This window comes from Austrofundulus limnaeus, unplaced genomic scaffold (assembly GCF_001266775.1).
Source record: "Austrofundulus limnaeus strain Quisiro unplaced genomic scaffold, Austrofundulus_limnaeus-1.0 Scaffold188, whole genome shotgun sequence".
In the NCBI taxonomy this organism is placed as follows: domain Eukaryota; kingdom Metazoa; phylum Chordata; class Actinopteri; order Cyprinodontiformes; family Rivulidae; genus Austrofundulus; species Austrofundulus limnaeus.
Genome location: NW_013952590.1, coordinates 778,136 through 794,137, shown reverse-complemented (window position 1 = coordinate 794,137; position 16,002 = coordinate 778,136). Strand labels below are relative to the sequence as shown.

The window sequence follows — 16,002 nt, the reverse complement described above, 5'->3', positions numbered from 1 at the left end:
TGTAAAAGTAAATGTAAAACATATGTATTATGTAAATATATGTATGTTTTATATGTAAAACTGAGGCTCTCCTTCCATGCAGCATCTTTGTTGTCCTCCATCATTTTCRGTGTCAGACTGTTATTTCTACATTCTCCTCTCTGTCAACCACTCCTGTTTAATTTTAAATGGCTAAATAATAGAGGCCTCACCGGTAAGTGTCATCGTTTACCCAGAATGTTTCATGGCGTAAATAAAATGGTGCCATCTGTGTGACAATATTTATAAAAACTCAACAACCTACAGTATTTTTATAGTCTTATTTTTATAGTTAAAGTAAATGTTTATCAAATATACAACCAGTTTCAACCTGTCYGAGTTCCCTTTAAAACAGAGGCCACTGGAAATTTTGACTCGAGGACAGCAGAAGGGTTAAATAAACTTGTCTTCAAATAAAAATATGTGGTATTTTCCATTACAAATGGTCACACAAATCAAAAATTGGCCATCATGAACTTCTTAATTATATGATATAACATTCATGGCAGATAAAATTGTTTTTTGACAAAATCTGTTTAAAAAATACATTTAGAACAGATACAAGTAAATCAGTAAATTGGGTTTAATCTGAACGCAGGGTGCTCCATAACTTTGTGAGGCTAGATGATTAAAAAAAGTGTTTTAATAGATTGTAAATGTATTGACATCTTGCTCCATGTTCTCTGTGGCTTGGCTCCACCCACTGTGGTGTGGCCCCGCCCATTGTGGTATGGCTCCACCCTCCAACGTGGCAACTTTAACGTCCGACCTCGCAGGCCCCTCAGGTCAGATTGAACAGCGTCCAGGCTTCTCTGCACGTCTCTTTCTGCAGCACTGACCTCTCTTTGACCCTCTGAGGAGGAAAACAAACAACTTGAAAACTTATCAATTCACTAAATCTTTCTCTGATTTCCTAATGAGTCTTTTCTCTTACTTACCCACGCACACTGATGGTAGGATAGTCCACTTATAACACGTAAGCATGTTTTAAAGAATATTTAATGAAAATAGTACTTTGGAAATGCTTTTTCCGAGTACAGTTTTGCACTTGAAGCATGATAATTGGGGTCAAATTTCACTTTACTACTCAGATTGTAAAGCACCATGAAGTTTATGCATCAAAACACAACAAATAACTAACTCACTAAGAATTTCTATTTAAATAGTGTGTCACATACATTAATACAAATCTATATATTACCAATATATAGTAAAAGTTTATTTTAAAGTTTACTACATGTTTAGTCCTTAAAGTATAATAACCAGTGTAAAAATTCTATGGATGTTATTGCTGTTAGCTTTGGTCTTATTTAAATTTTGTCTTAAAAAAAAGAATAATTTTATGTTTTTGGAATTGCATAACAACATATACAGTAAGTTGTACAAGTTTCAGAGCCACTCAGCGCTAACAAGACAGCCTTGTACAAAATCAATACAACAGTATGAATATTAACTGCTTATGTAAGACTTTCTGTTACTGTTGTCTGTTTTTTTTCTTGCTTTTTGCCTAAACATGCTCTTTTTTTTTCCTTTTTTTGCCTTGACAACAACCTGCTTTCCCTGGGAATTCTGGGAACCTAGGTCCTCCAGGTTAGACTCACATGGTTTTGATGTTTGACACAGTTTGTGGTTAAAGCTCTGAAAGGGGGCTTTTGGGATGAACATTATAGCGGGCTGGTTTTAAATGTGTCTCACTTTATTTTTGACCTTCTCTTCACTCTACAGGACAGGCTGGATGTCTCATGCAGGGACTAAAAATATAACAATAATCATATAATGTTACAATGTTTTACAGGATCATCTTGAAATGAAGAGTTTCATTTCTAAACTGTGTCGGCTTTTAATAACAAGAGATGTTTTTGTTATACTTTCTATGAAACTGTTCTTTAAGCCTGTATCTCACTAGAGTTTGACTGTTGGTGAATAGTTGGAGACCCAAAACTGAATCAGAATCAGATCAACTTTATTATCATTCACACACAACATCAAAGATGCAATGCAGAACAAAATTGCAGTTTAGAACGTCCGTTCGGAGAAGGACACACATAACAAACATGGGGGAATGAATGTCCAAGGTCTTTCGCAACGGCGGTCGCACCACCTTTTGCAGTTTGGAATACACACAATAGGAAAGATGAGTTAAAAAAATGCTCTGATCCTATGTTTACACAGAAACACAGAATCACACGCTCAAAAAAACCACTCGCTCATTTTCAAGGCAGCTAAGGAAAGGGAGAGGGAGGAGGCTGGGGGTCAAACACATGGTATGGGGTGGGGTTCAGCGGAGCCGGTGACGTTTCAGATTAGTACTCCGTGTTGGAACCAATCAAAGACCTCCGGAGTCCAAAAAAAGTTGTTGTCAACCAAAGCACAAATCACCAGAGTTCAATTCTCTGTCTCCACCCATTGCAGCCTTCAGACTGATCCACCCACGGATGATACGGCTCACTGCAAAAACTGTCCATCTTACCAAGTTTTAAAATCTTATATCCAGCCAAAAGGTCTTTTTGATCTTGTTTTGAGACTGATTTACTAAACAAGAACTGATTGTGCAAGAATAATAATCTTGTTTTCACAATGTGTAAGATTATTTGTCTTGTTAGTCTGAAAATTTGACTCAAATTAAGTCAAAAATTTATGCCACTGGAGTGAGAAAATTTTACTTGGTAAGATTCTTGAAAAAAGAAAAAATTGAGTCAAATCAAGTATTTCAAGAATCTTACCAAGTAAAATTTTCTTACTCCAGTGGCAGAAATTTTTGACTTAATTTGAGTCAAATTTTCAGACTAAGATAAAAAATCTTACACTTTCTGAAAACAAGATTATTATTCTTACACAGTCAGTTCTTGTTTAGTAAATCAGTCTCAAAACAAGATCAAAATGACTTTTTTTGGCTGGATATAAGATTTTAAAACTTGGTTAGGTGGACATTTTTTGCAGTTTAGGGGATGGGGAGTCAAGACTTTGTTTCATGTGTCATCCAAGGGAGTTTTAATAACTGCCAAACCAAGGTCAGCAGCTACAGGGATCCAAAAGATGAACATAATTGTTTTGGGACAAGCAGCCTTGATTTTCTCACAGCTTTCAGTCTTTAACTGCATCTCTGTGATGGCAAAAATGTCAATGTTCTGAATTTCATTACCTCCTCGCCTCTGTTTCCGTCTGAAACTGCACCCAGRTGTGATCTAACTCCTCACGCTGCTGAAATGTGATCCTCGTCAAAATCACTTCCAGTTTGCGACTTATATCCCCCAACATTTAAGTCTGTGCRTTTCCAGTACGGGAGATTCCGTCCAAGGTTCCTGACAGCTTCTCACAGGCCCGGACTGCTGTCAGGATCGCTTTCATTTTCCAATAAACCAAAACCCCTTCACAGTCGATCAGCAGGAATACAGTTAAAACTGGAAGAAAATATGCAAGTTTTCACTTGGATTCACTCTGATTAGCATACTTACAGTATGTAACTGTGAATAAATTGTGACATTTCTGCGATTGACATTAAGTGTGTTTCAATTATCGTGATTCATTCTCCATTTTATTCTTTTTGACTGGTTTCAAATGTCACAAAACTTTACCAAAGTTGTTCCACATTTCTCACACTGTTTGATCCTCAGGTAACACGTTTACTCTTGTTTGTGATTTTATTTACTTATGACTTATCTTGATTAATCGAAGACGTAAAAAATATATATTTTTTCTACTTTCAAAACGTTTCAAAAGCTCCAGTAAACTCCCAGTCACCCCTTTAGTGGTCTTTGGGGAAAAATTTATGGAGGACCAAAACTGCCATAACAAAAAATAAAAGCAGAAATATTTAAATGACCCAAATAATATATAAATACACTTAAAATACACCAATAAATTTTAAAAGTGAGAACTTTACCTCATGTTTTATAATTTAATTGACCTTCATATTTATTTTTCCAGCTTCATTCTACCCAATGACATATTTTAGCACATAATTTAAATTTTACTTAGCTTAGCTATATTAGCTCATATTTGTCACACAAGATAATGCTTTTATTTCAGTCACATTTTTTTTTGTTTTTTAGTATTTTAACCTCTATCCCTTGATTTATTTTTTTAATTAGTCCACTAGGCAAGGGTAGAGCCAGAGGGTGGCACCATAAAAAATGTTTGGCCACCCCAGTGGCCACCCCATCACTGCTTTTGGAGAAGCTATTTCTACACTATCGTGCAGAATGTTTATTTCAACTGCACTGCCCATGTAGGTAATTCTCATGTAATTCTACATGGTAGTCACTGCCTGTGTAAGTCAATGAGAAAATGACCAAGAAACATAAATAAACCCTCAATAAATTGTCATGTAGGACCACCTTTATATAAAAAAAATTAACTCCTCCTCTGCCACTGGGTGGTGCTCCTCTTTACATTTTGATTGTTTCTAGCTGCCAGAGACCAGACTGTCCAGTTCAGTAAAAGACAGAATACRTGCTGGTGTTGTGTATAAGTTAAGTTTTAGAAAAATAAATAAAACCAAATGAATAAAACTTAAAAAAGAGCTCCATAGACAACAACTGCAGACCCCTACAGGCTGGACTGGAAACAGGGACTTGTCACCAGTTACCAGATCTGATGTGTAGGGTCTTCAAAAATTCTAGACTAGAATTCACTATAAAATGTCAAACTATTTATTTGGGCAACCTAAGAAGGAAAAATTCTTCCCTACTATAAAATACATAAAACTTTGTGATGTTTTGTGGACTAGAGGTCTTTAAGGTGCTGAAATTGAACCCAACAATGCTGTTTGCATGTTGTCATCAACAGTCACAGAAAGTGCGCTACAGGCTGTAGAAACAGAGATTTTGTAAAATATTGGACAGGATTACATAAAATTACATTTTCTGCTTTTTTACAATATATTTTTGGGCTTGTCCAAGCGTCTTAGTAGTTTTTAGCTAAATTTGTGTTTTTAGCTATCTAGAAAAAATGTGTAGCAGGTATTTTTGTACATTTAGACTTTGTGATTAGCTTGCTTAATATTACTTAAGTAGTGAAATTCACTATTATGCATAAAGTTTAATTTTAAAAAGCCAAAAATGCTGTCTTATTTTATTTTTTAGCTCTGTACCCTTKAGTTGCTAAAGGAATATTAAACCAAGTTCAACCTCGATGAAAATAGAAAGCCTAATATTGTCCTCTACCTGACCATTTAACATCTACATCTGTAGGTCCACCTGGCCCAGAAGGTCCCCGTGGACTCCCAGGAAGTGGCGGTGTGAAGGGAGAGAAGGGTAATCCCGGTATTCCTGGCCAGCCTGGATTTGCTGGACAAAAAGGGGACACTGGGTTTCCGGGATCTCCGGTAATTTTTGATTTTTCTTAAACGAAGGGGGGGTGGGGGGTCCGATTTCTTCTAAATGGTCGAAAACTCCAAACGAGCTGGACTCTTGAGAATTTACTGTCTGCATTTCTTACCTACAAGGGCGTCCCTGGTATTCCTGGTGTCCCTGGTGGGAAGGGAGATATCGGAGCATCTGGTCCTCCTGGATTCCCTGGTTAGTTCTCAAATAATGTCTTTATTTGGTGGGATTTGGGTCTGGCCCACATCACTACTGATGTGGGGCAGGATAGTTACAACAGCAAAATAAATAAATAAAATGCTTTTGTTTCTCCTAGGAATGAAGGGGGAGCCAGGACAACCTGGCATAAGTGGTCTTCCTGGAGATCCTGGCAATCCTGGAAGTCCTGGTAGGTGAACATACAGCTTCACTTAGAGAAAACTGGGAGCTTAGCTGCACACAGTCTGAACAGTGTCGATGAATGATGAGTRTTTCCTGTCAACGAAAACAATTAAAAGAAGAGAGGAACCCCATGTTTGATATCTACTGTTTAAATCTGTTTTTGTTTGTATGGTTTATTTCTAACTAGGTCTTCCTGGTGACCCTGCTCAACTTCCACCTTCTACAATTGTGAAAGGTGAGCGAGGGCCCCCAGGTCCAAGGGGGTTCCCTGGGTCCCAAGGCCTGCCTGGTCCTCCTGGACCTGAAGGATCCCCAGGTAGGTCAAACTGGGTTTTGGTGCAAGCTGAAAAAAAAAACAGAAAACTCAGTTCAGTTGTTGTTAATTAATATTTGATTCATAAGTTGACATTTCAAAGTGTTTTAAATATAGATTTAGAGTTTATTTGTACAAAAAGAAAGTTTTTTTTTCCTCTCCCAGGTCCACGTGGTGAGACTGGGGATCCTGGTTCTCCTGGTCCAATTGGTTTCAATGGTCCACCTGGGAAGAAAGGTGACACTGGACCTGCTGGTCAGCCTGGTAAGTAAGGCTGTGTTACATAAGAAAATTAGAAATAAAATGTAATTTTCTTACTGTTTGTGTTTTTTTTTCTTCAGCAGGCATTCTCTCAGTTTCTGTAGCTCCATTGCCCAGTTTCTAGTTTTTGATTTACGCCTTTCCTTTTATCTTAGGTCTGCGTGGCAACACTGGTCCCCCCGGTTCAGACGGACCACAGGGTCCCCCCGGTTTTCCAGGGTCAGTCTCAGCAGCCCACGGTTTCCTCATCACCAGACACAGCCAGACTGAAGAAGTGCCCCCGTGCCCTGCCGGGACTCAGCCCATCTATGAGGGGTACTCTCTGTTGTACGTGCAGGGCAACGAGAGGGCGCACGGACAGGACCTCGGTAGGACGGGCTTTTATTTTGTTCAACTTTTTCATTTGACTTGAAAAGACGAAACATTTTTCAGCTAATGTCCCACCTATGTTTGCTACGCCAGGCACAGCCGGCAGCTGCTTGAGCAGGTTCAGCCCCATGCCCTTCATGTTCTGCAACATCAACAACGTCTGCAACTTCGCGTCACGCAACGACTACTCCTACTGGCTGTCCACGCCAAAACCCATGCCTATGTCCATGGAAGCTGTGACCGGGGCGACCATCGAGCCTTACATCAGCAGGTAGGCGGGGAGGGACGCGGGAGGTGGGGAGCTCTGGTAGTGTAGAAAAATGGTTCAGGTTTAATCTCTGTGTTTTTTTAGATGTAGGGTATGTGAAGCTCCCGCTATGGTGATTGCAGTCCACAGTCAGACCATCCAGATACCTACTTGCCCACCAGACTGGGAACCTATGTGGATTGGATACTCCTTTATGATGGTACAATGACTCATTTACACACTTTGTGGCTAACATCCATCATCTGGACATCATGCAGTCCTAAACTTAGTAGACTATTAAACTTGTGCAAACGAGTGTTTACATGCACCAGGCTTTTATTCAGAACAGAAGCACTGACACGCGCAGTTTCTAACTCTCCCCAGTCCAAAAAAAGAGTTTTACTTTCGTCATGAACGTAAACAAACAGCTTCTGAGCTCAGAATGGACCTGCAACAGCTTTTAATGGTGGAGACCTTACTCCCTGGTTAAGCTACAGATGACGGACGGACTTTTTTATTTTATTTTATTGCGAAGTGGCGCAGGCTGTCTTCCTTCTGTACTGAATGAGAACGGGACAGTTCTGTGCTGTTGTGTGTGTGTAACAGCGCTGCTGTCCCTCCCTCCACTCTGCATTCTAAATGATTGACAGACCACCAACATTTTCGTCCAGTCTCGTCTCGTCAACCAAAACTCACACACGTTTCATCACGTCTTAGTCATCAAAGAGCTATGTTTATTTTGTTACCGTCTCGTTATCGTTGTGAAAAAAGGGGGCGCCAACGAAGATATTTCGTCATCATTAACGAAAACAACACTGCTAGACAGGTTGTAAGTCCATCACAGGGTCACATAGAGACAAACAAGACAACCAACCATTCACCTGGGGTTCAAAACAATGTAGATTACCACCATCAGTGTGTGGGTGTAATAATGGAGTCTAGGGAATTGATGAAGCGCTAAAGAAGTTGGCATGGCACGTGATATCAGGATGATCAAAGTATCAAAATGTAGGGTAAAAAAACCTGGAATCTTTCAATGTGCCTAGTTGAGTTTGAGCAAATATGGCTTATTCCCTGGTTTGACGCAATGAGTCACATATTCCCTTTTCCCCTTTCAGCATACCAGCGCGGGTGCAGAGGGCTCAGGTCAGGCGCTGGCCTCCCCTGGTTCCTGTCTGGAGGAGTTTCGCAGCACACCCTTCATAGAGTGTCATGGCCGAGGGTCGTGCAACTACTTCAGCAACTCCTACAGCTTCTGGCTGGCTACTGTGGAGCAATCTGAGATGTTCAGGTTGGTACCAAGAAAATTATTTGGAGTAATTTAACGCTTGAGCATTGAGTTATGAAAGGGGATACAAATCCATCATCTTTAAGCCTGTCTTTTATTGGTTGCAAGGATCATTGGTGCCCATATGCTGCTTTAACTGATGGCATTTCTTCTCCCCTTATATCCATACTCTCCACACCAATATTACGAAGTGATCATTTTAGTAATAACCAGTGGTGGGCACAGTTCCATTAATGTGCTATAAGCGAAACTAGCCTCTCATTTAGCAAATTATCTTTTTTGCTAACTTTGGAAATCGTTAGCGGGCTGATTAGCTTATGTTAAATTGCATTCCCCTAATTTTAAGTCCACGAAAAACTTACAAGTGTAAACTATTTTTGKTGTGTGTGCTATATTTATTCCAAATTAAAATATGGCAAACACAAAACAAAAAAAATATGGTAGAGAAATTATTTGCTATTTGATAAAACAAATGCTTTTAATCTGAAACTGGAAGTATCAAAAGCTAGACAGATCTATAACCKGTTTGGATTGGCTGATTTGCCACTGATGATTCCACCCACCTTGAAATTAAACAGCAGAAAACAAACATTGGGCCTCATGCAAGAACATGTTCGTATTCTTATCCTAAATTTCTCTTACTTTTGTTCGTAYRAAGGGTTCGTACGAACATGTCACGTCAGATTCAACAAACTCTTCTATCTTCAGGAAAAGTGTGTAAATGAGCTGCGTAAATTCCACCTGTTCGTATCCAGCTGCTCGTGCACGCGAGAGGAGATTAGCATAATTACCACCCCAAAAACACCATATAAGGCTGTGATTCCTGCCTCAGATATCAGGAAGTGTCCATTCATGAAAATGACAGCGAAAACTAAAAAGAAAAACTTCACGAGTTCAGAGATTGAAGTCTGTCTGTCAGAGATCCAGAAAAGAAAATCTGTCAKTTTTAGCAGGTCAGCTGTGGAATAAAAAGAGCTGCTAAAAGTATAAACAACTGTGTTAAATCATTTTCATTTATTCAGAAGACACAGCGCTGCGCACCGAACCCCCCGCGCGGTCTCAAGTGGTCTCAGTAGCGGTTCTGAAATAAGCATGTTAAAATGATTTCAAAATAAGTCTGGCACTTTGGAGAAAATCCAGGACTCGCTGGAGGGATTATGTATCCCCTCTGGCCTGGGAACGTCTCGGAGTCCCCCAGGACGAGCTGGAAGGTGTCGCTGGGGAGAGCGGGGTCTCCTGCTGCCCCCACGACCCGATGATGGATAAGCCGGCCGGACAATTAATTGTTAGTCTAAATTATTACATTTAAAATTATAACTCTTAATTCAAGCAGAATAGCCTATTGTCAACATAATTATGGAGTGTGATTTATTTTCAACTCAAAATATCTTCAAACTAATGAAATATAAAGTTATTAGGGAAGAAAACCCGTCTGGATAACAGCAGACTGACTGTACGTAAAATATACGACAGGTCTGGACCACTCGTGAATTTTGTTCGTATCTGAAAAAAATCTTAGAATACGAAAACATTGGTGAATGCCACAAATTCTCCTAAATCACTCRTACGCACAACTTAAGAACAAATCTGTGCGTACGAACGGTTCTTGCATGAGGCCCATTGTATTTGTGTCAGCTGAGAAGGAGATCAACTGGAAAGCTATCTTAGCGGTTAGCATTAGCTTCTACTATTTTTTCTTCTTCTGTTTAATGGTTAAGCACTAGTAGAGCTAAGATTCTTGTTTAGTGGATTAGTGGGTAATGAACCTAACTTGTTGGTTAGCTGTTCCCACCACTGGTAATTACACAAACATATTGGATATTGTCATAATGAGCATATAAGTTACAGAGTGGTTTATGATTGGTGGTGTGCCACAGGATGAGTCTAAAGTCTTAGAACAACCTTTTATTTCAGAAAGAAAAGAGAAAAAGACATAATCTAAATACCCCAGCAAGTAATGGGTGGGTGGGTCTATCTGTTTGGGCTGTGTCAAGAATATGGCCGCCAGCTCAAAAGCCACCATATTGGATCATATACAGTATGTCAATAAATGTGTGCCCTGTGACTTTTGGCTCGTCCTGTACATTAATATAGTTAAACAGCAAGACTTTTTCAAAGTTTCTGCTTAATATACTTGAACTGAAAATGTACTTTTTCTAAACTGATTAAAAGGTTAAAACAGACAGTTTAATTAAAAAAAAAACTTGAAGTATGCCACATTATGCCTTGTAGCTCTGCCAAAACCACTGACTCCTTAGCTTTACTGAATACAACCTTTTGCCTGATTTTTTCCTTAAGATGAAAAACAGTTGTTTAAATTCTGAGTCTTAATCATTTCTCATTTTTCCAACTTTCTTGAACATCCCACAGGAAACCACAGTCGGAGACCTTAAAAGCGGGTAATCTACGATCACGCATCAGCCGTTGTGTGGTCTGCATGAAAAGAACCCCGAGGACGTAATGTCACGTGGCAACAAGCAGATTCACCGTTGCCAGCTGACGATCCGAACAGTAACAACATTTACTCTGACGAGATGGTGGAGGACAAATTGGGGTTGCCTAGTCGATTGTTGGGATAAAAACAAGGTGGAGTTCCAATGGTGCATTGTCTTCCGGAAAAAACAGTTGAAACAATGGTGCTACTGTGTTACACAGCTTGAAAAACACACAAACTGACGTAAATACTCTTATATTTAGTCTTTGTTTTAAAGTACCTCAAAGCAAAAGAAAAAAAATTTATCCGATAAATGGTGCCATGATGGATGTATGACAAGAAAAGTGTATTTTTTCTTTTTCTTTCCCCCCAAAAGGACTACTTTTTTTTCTCTCTTTCTTTGAAAATAATCGCTTTTGACACGTTGAGGAAAAGATGTGATTTTGTACCTTCTTTTTGGGCCATATTCATGAGGAATGGATGGTTTTCCATGGTTAACAAATGGGCACTTTGACTTTGCAACATCCAGGACGAGATGCACTGATAAGCTTTCCTTCGTGAGACTGACTGCCTTCTTCTGGCAAAGCAATTCATTCACGCTCTTCCTTCCTCTATTCTCCTTTCCTGTCATCCTACATTACATTTTGTGACACTAACTCTGCTGTATCCCACCTGCTACTCACACTTTCTTTAGATATTTTTTTATTTTTAAATTGTAAGTAATGAAATGTGTATATTGTGTAAAACACCTTTTGTTTTTAGTGTATTAGGTCTTCAACCAGCACTAGCTGTTAGAACAAGTTTCCTTTTTTTTCCTCAAGGCTCACACATGTCTGCAATCATTTATTTTTTTTTTTGCTCAATATTTCTTTACACGTCAACTCAGATATTGTACAAAGTAAGGCTTTTATGAATGGAACAGTATTTTATACATAATAAATATATATTTGAGAAAAGAAAAAATTATAAATTGTATTTGGCTGAGGGGAGATTTAACTTACAACCATATGGCTGGAATTCATTAGCCCAAACATAAAAATACAAACAGACTTTTTTATTATTAATAATATTTGTTTGTCTTTCACGACATTAACAAGCCGGTCACTTCGAACTTTTGATTTAAATTTGTGAAATGAACAAACGCTAGCGCAAATAGACAATTTGCTTTTAGTTAGTCTAATGCTTACAAAATGTTACAAATAAAAGTGCAAAAATAAAAATCTAATAGTGGCAACTTAAAAAAATAATAATAATAAAAAACACTACATTTGTTATGTGTCCTTGAACATTTCCAGGTGCTGGACCTTGCAATAAAAACAATGCTCCGGTAGTTTGGGATGACTTGAATTTATATCCAAACCTAACTCCGGATTTTACAGTTTTTTTGATTTGTTTCTGTATGTTTTAATCTGGCTCCCATTGTCACACCTCTTATATGGTTAAAAAAAATAAAAAACGCTCCCAGTGTAATCAAAGTCTACAAGAGCTGTTTTAGGAGGGGGAGGGGAAGGATGTGGGGGTTGGATATTTTCCTGTGATTTTATTTTTTATTTTTTTCATAACTGCTAATGTTGTCAACCTTGGGTGTGATTAAAGTTGTGTATTTGTCTTATGTTGTTATTGTTTATTTTTTTTCTTGTTTTGTTATGTTATTCAGAAGTTATAAAATTTAAAGACTGAAATAAATACTATGTCCAAAATGTTGTTTTTTGGAAAAGAAAAGTATGTCTGTGGCAAAGTGGGAAGTAATGGGGTTGAACATACACAAAGATGGAGTTAGCAATTTACTGGTTTTAATCACAAAAGTGTGACAGGAATAGAGAGTTCACTTGTTTTTATTGTTTTTGTTGGTATGTAATAMGATAATGCCAAAAGCCTTCTCTTCTTCTTAATTTAGCAGATTGTTGTAACTTTGAAAAACACTKTTCTTTGTACAGTATGTTCATTATTATCATTGTTTATCTTTCAGACAGAGATGAACTCCTGAGTCTTAATTTGTACGACTGAATTTTTCAGTCAGCAATATAAGGTCCACCCCCTCCCCAAACTATAGTTTGTATTGCAGTATTTTGTGTCCAAACCAACTAATCTGTTGTCGCTGTCCAGGGTCCATACATGCAGTATGTTCTCTCAGGGTTAGTAATGAAAGTCATGATAGATGTTTGGCGTCTCCTTCAAATGTCTTTTACAACAAATAAAAATAATATTGACCCAGTTCTGGCCCACACAATGCACTAATAATCAGCTTTGATACCACAAAGAATGACGATCCTTTGGTGGCCCAGATGTGGTTTGCCAGAGGTGGTCCATGCATGGACCAGGACCACGTAAACCAAAAATACAACAGGGTCACTTGTGGCACGGACAAATTTAGGCCACATAAACCAAACCACAACTGGACCATTTGTGGCACGGACAAATTTGGGCCACGTAAATCAACTGGGAGAGTTGTGGCATTGATAGACTTGGGCCACATAAACCAAACTGCGATCGGGCCAGTTGTGGCATACCATCTTAAAAACAATGCCGTCATTGCAAGACCTAGTTCACAAGAGGTTGACAAACCACTAGCCACACCATCAGTCAGCCACCTGTGCCATCTTGACACCAGATCTGACCTACACCTGTCTGCAATCTGGGTACATACCAGGAAAAAGACCACCGCAACCCCCATCAATCTACCAGAGAAGATAGATATTTATACACTTTCAATACCCACCCCCATGAAAATTGCCCATGTGGGCATTTGTCTGCATTTTAGCAAAACATGTCATGAACCAGTGAATAGATCTGAATGAAACTTTGAGTACTAAAAATAATCACTGGCTGAACATCTGCAACGGATCATCCTTGGACACAACCTGCTTCAAAATCACCACCGACCTTTGCAAACACAAAAAATGGCTACAATTAAGTAACATGCTTCTTGTTTCAATAACTCATATTCTGAGTGCAGATTATATACTCACATAGCAAAATTTGTTTGGCCCAGTTCTGGCCCACACAATGCACAAACACACTAACACTTTTCCCAGCTACCACAAAAAATAATGACCCTTTGGTGGTTCAGATGTGGTTTGACTGAGATGGTCCATTCATCAGCCGGCACCACATAAAACAAACCACAACAGGACCACTTGCAGCATTCCATCTAAAAAACAGTGCCTTCATTGCCAGACCTGGCCCAATGGCCCATATCTGAAAAACCAGTTTCTTTTTCCCCACTTTGAGTTAAATCAAATGAGTCAAACCCAAAGATCTCCGACATGACCAGCAGATGGCAGCATGAATAAAAATACAAGCCTTATGACTTTTCTGTGTGCCAAACTTTGATGTGTGGTGACTCAAGAGATGCCTTATGAATAATGGATGTAATAACTTTATAAATACAATAATAATAATAATAATAATAATAATAATAATAATAATAATAATAATAATAATAATTTGCTAAATTAAAAGTGTTTGCTACATTATGGGGACCTTTTTTGTAATAAACAGTCTTGTGGGGATACCGTGCTCCTCATGGGGACCAGCACCTGGTACAGATGTTGATTTTGGGTGGGGGGTTAGGTTTAGGATCAAGGTGTGAGTTGAGTTTAGTTTAGGCATTGGGTCAGCTACTGTATGCATGAGGTTAGGTTTAGGGTAAGGGGTCAGGATTAGGCTATGGTAAATGAATGGAAGTCAGTGYAAAGTCCTCATGAGGATGGCAGAACAAATGTGTGTGATACTGTTAGCTAGCTTTCTGGTAAATCTAAAAGAATCAAAAGGCTAARAGCTAACTGTATCAAAACAGTGTCAAAGCTAAATGTTGCAGAGGGGTAATTAAAAACTAAAAGCAGCTTTCGGAATCAAAACTAAAACAAACATGCTGACTAGACATCAAAGAGAATAAGGGTTCTGGGAAATTAAAGAGATCTTATCGAATTGTTTTGGGGAAAATACCATTGTGTATTAAAGTCACAACAAACAAAACCTTGATAAATGTGTGAATGGCTAAAATCATATTRTTGGACTGTAAAACACATTCGGGAAAATATTAAAACAGATTAACTGTGTAAATGCTGATTCATTTTTCACACAATAAAATAACTAAATTTCAGATGAATTTCTCATTTCCTCTCGTCTTTGTAGATATGATTGTTTTGACCTTCTAAAGCCATTCAGGCTTTCTTAACTAATCTACTTCCAGATTCATTCTGGCTGATCTATAGAGTTGAAAGAGGATCGGAAGAGAGGTTCTCCATGTTTATCCAGGTCTGCTGTCTCAGCTCCCTAAGCTGTTCAAAGCTGCTACTTCTTGGAAATAGACGCTATTCTTATTGTCTCTTATTCAGCTCTGTGTGCTTAAAGGTACAACTGTAACACAAAGTCAAACACAACGACTTAGTGGCAGCTTATTCCATCTTACTTAGTCTCAATGAATAAACAGTGCTAAGTCGTGATTAAATGTTCTTACAGGCTGAACACTACTTACATCTTCATACTGCAGCATCTGCATTCTGAAAACCTTTAGAAACTTTCTATTTAAAGTTATTTTGTGGAAAATTCTGCCCGATAACATCATGAAAAAAAAAGCTACATCAACTAAAAGTTGTTTGACAAGTTTTTGAATCATAGGAAAGTCATTGTTTTATGCACACTGCTACCCTTTTTTTTTTTTTTGTGGTTTTATCTTTCATGAATAAAATGATCTAATACACGTGTCAAGTTTAAGGCCCGCAGGCAAAATTTGGCCCACCACAGCATTTTATGTGGCCCATGACAGCTTCAAGGATGTATTAATATCTTAAAATAGGTTGATTTAAAGTCAGCATTGACCATAACCTACATCTCCCATTATGCATTTCCATTATTTTACCCYCAAATCATGGCAACCCACCATTAGCTGTAGGTTCACAGATTTCAAAAGTAGTCAGCAGTAGGCACAATTTGCTGTGCAAAATCTCTATTTAGTTGAATTTTTGACAGTTAATTTTGCTGTGGCCCATTTGTATTTAATTTAAACTGGAATGCTCCTCCAGTAGGAATTCCCAGTTGGAAAGTGGGAGAGCTCAAAATTCAAGATGGTGGCTACTCACCACAACTCAAAAGTGAGTAAAACTCTTACTTTTAATTTTAATAATGTTTTTGTATTATTTATTTAGTCAGTTGTAAATGTAGTACTTTTCAGTGTTTATAAGAGCAATGTTTCCTAAAGTTGGGGTCGGGACCCAAAGTGGGGTCCTGAAACATCAAGGTGGGGTCATGAAAAGATTTTCTGAATTAATTACAATTTTGCCTTATTTGTTACAAATGAGTTGGTGTATTTAAAATGGATAAATATAGTATAAAAAATTACTATGCCCATGTTTTGTTGACCTG

The 16,002-nt window shown here is 38.3% G+C and overlaps 1 protein-coding gene across 2 annotated transcripts in view; it reads left to right on the top strand.

The window, feature by feature from the left end:
- Positions 1–12,846, top strand: part of col4a5 (collagen, type IV, alpha 5 (Alport syndrome)) — a 73,291-nt gene extending 60,445 nt beyond the window's left edge. Inside the window, exons 40-51 of one of the 2 annotated variants that reach the window (XM_014018268.1) lie at positions 795–803; positions 1,600–1,608; positions 5,211–5,344; positions 5,465–5,537; positions 5,659–5,730; positions 5,911–6,039; positions 6,202–6,300; positions 6,453–6,665; positions 6,760–6,937; positions 7,019–7,133; positions 8,032–8,204; positions 10,572–12,846. In XM_014018268.1, the coding sequence (XP_013873722.1) occupies positions 795–803; positions 1,600–1,608; positions 5,211–5,344; positions 5,465–5,537; positions 5,659–5,730; positions 5,911–6,039; positions 6,202–6,300; positions 6,453–6,665; positions 6,760–6,937; positions 7,019–7,133; positions 8,032–8,204; positions 10,572–10,662 (1,295 nt within the window). In that variant the 3' untranslated portion in view covers positions 10,663–12,846. The remainder of the gene's footprint in view (positions 1–794; positions 804–1,599; positions 1,609–5,210; positions 5,345–5,464; positions 5,538–5,658; positions 5,731–5,910; positions 6,040–6,201; positions 6,301–6,452; positions 6,666–6,759; positions 6,938–7,018; positions 7,134–8,031; positions 8,205–10,571) is intronic. The other variant, XM_014018269.1, reaches the window with a different exon arrangement.
- The last annotated feature ends 3,156 nt before the right edge of the window (positions 12,847–16,002 follow it).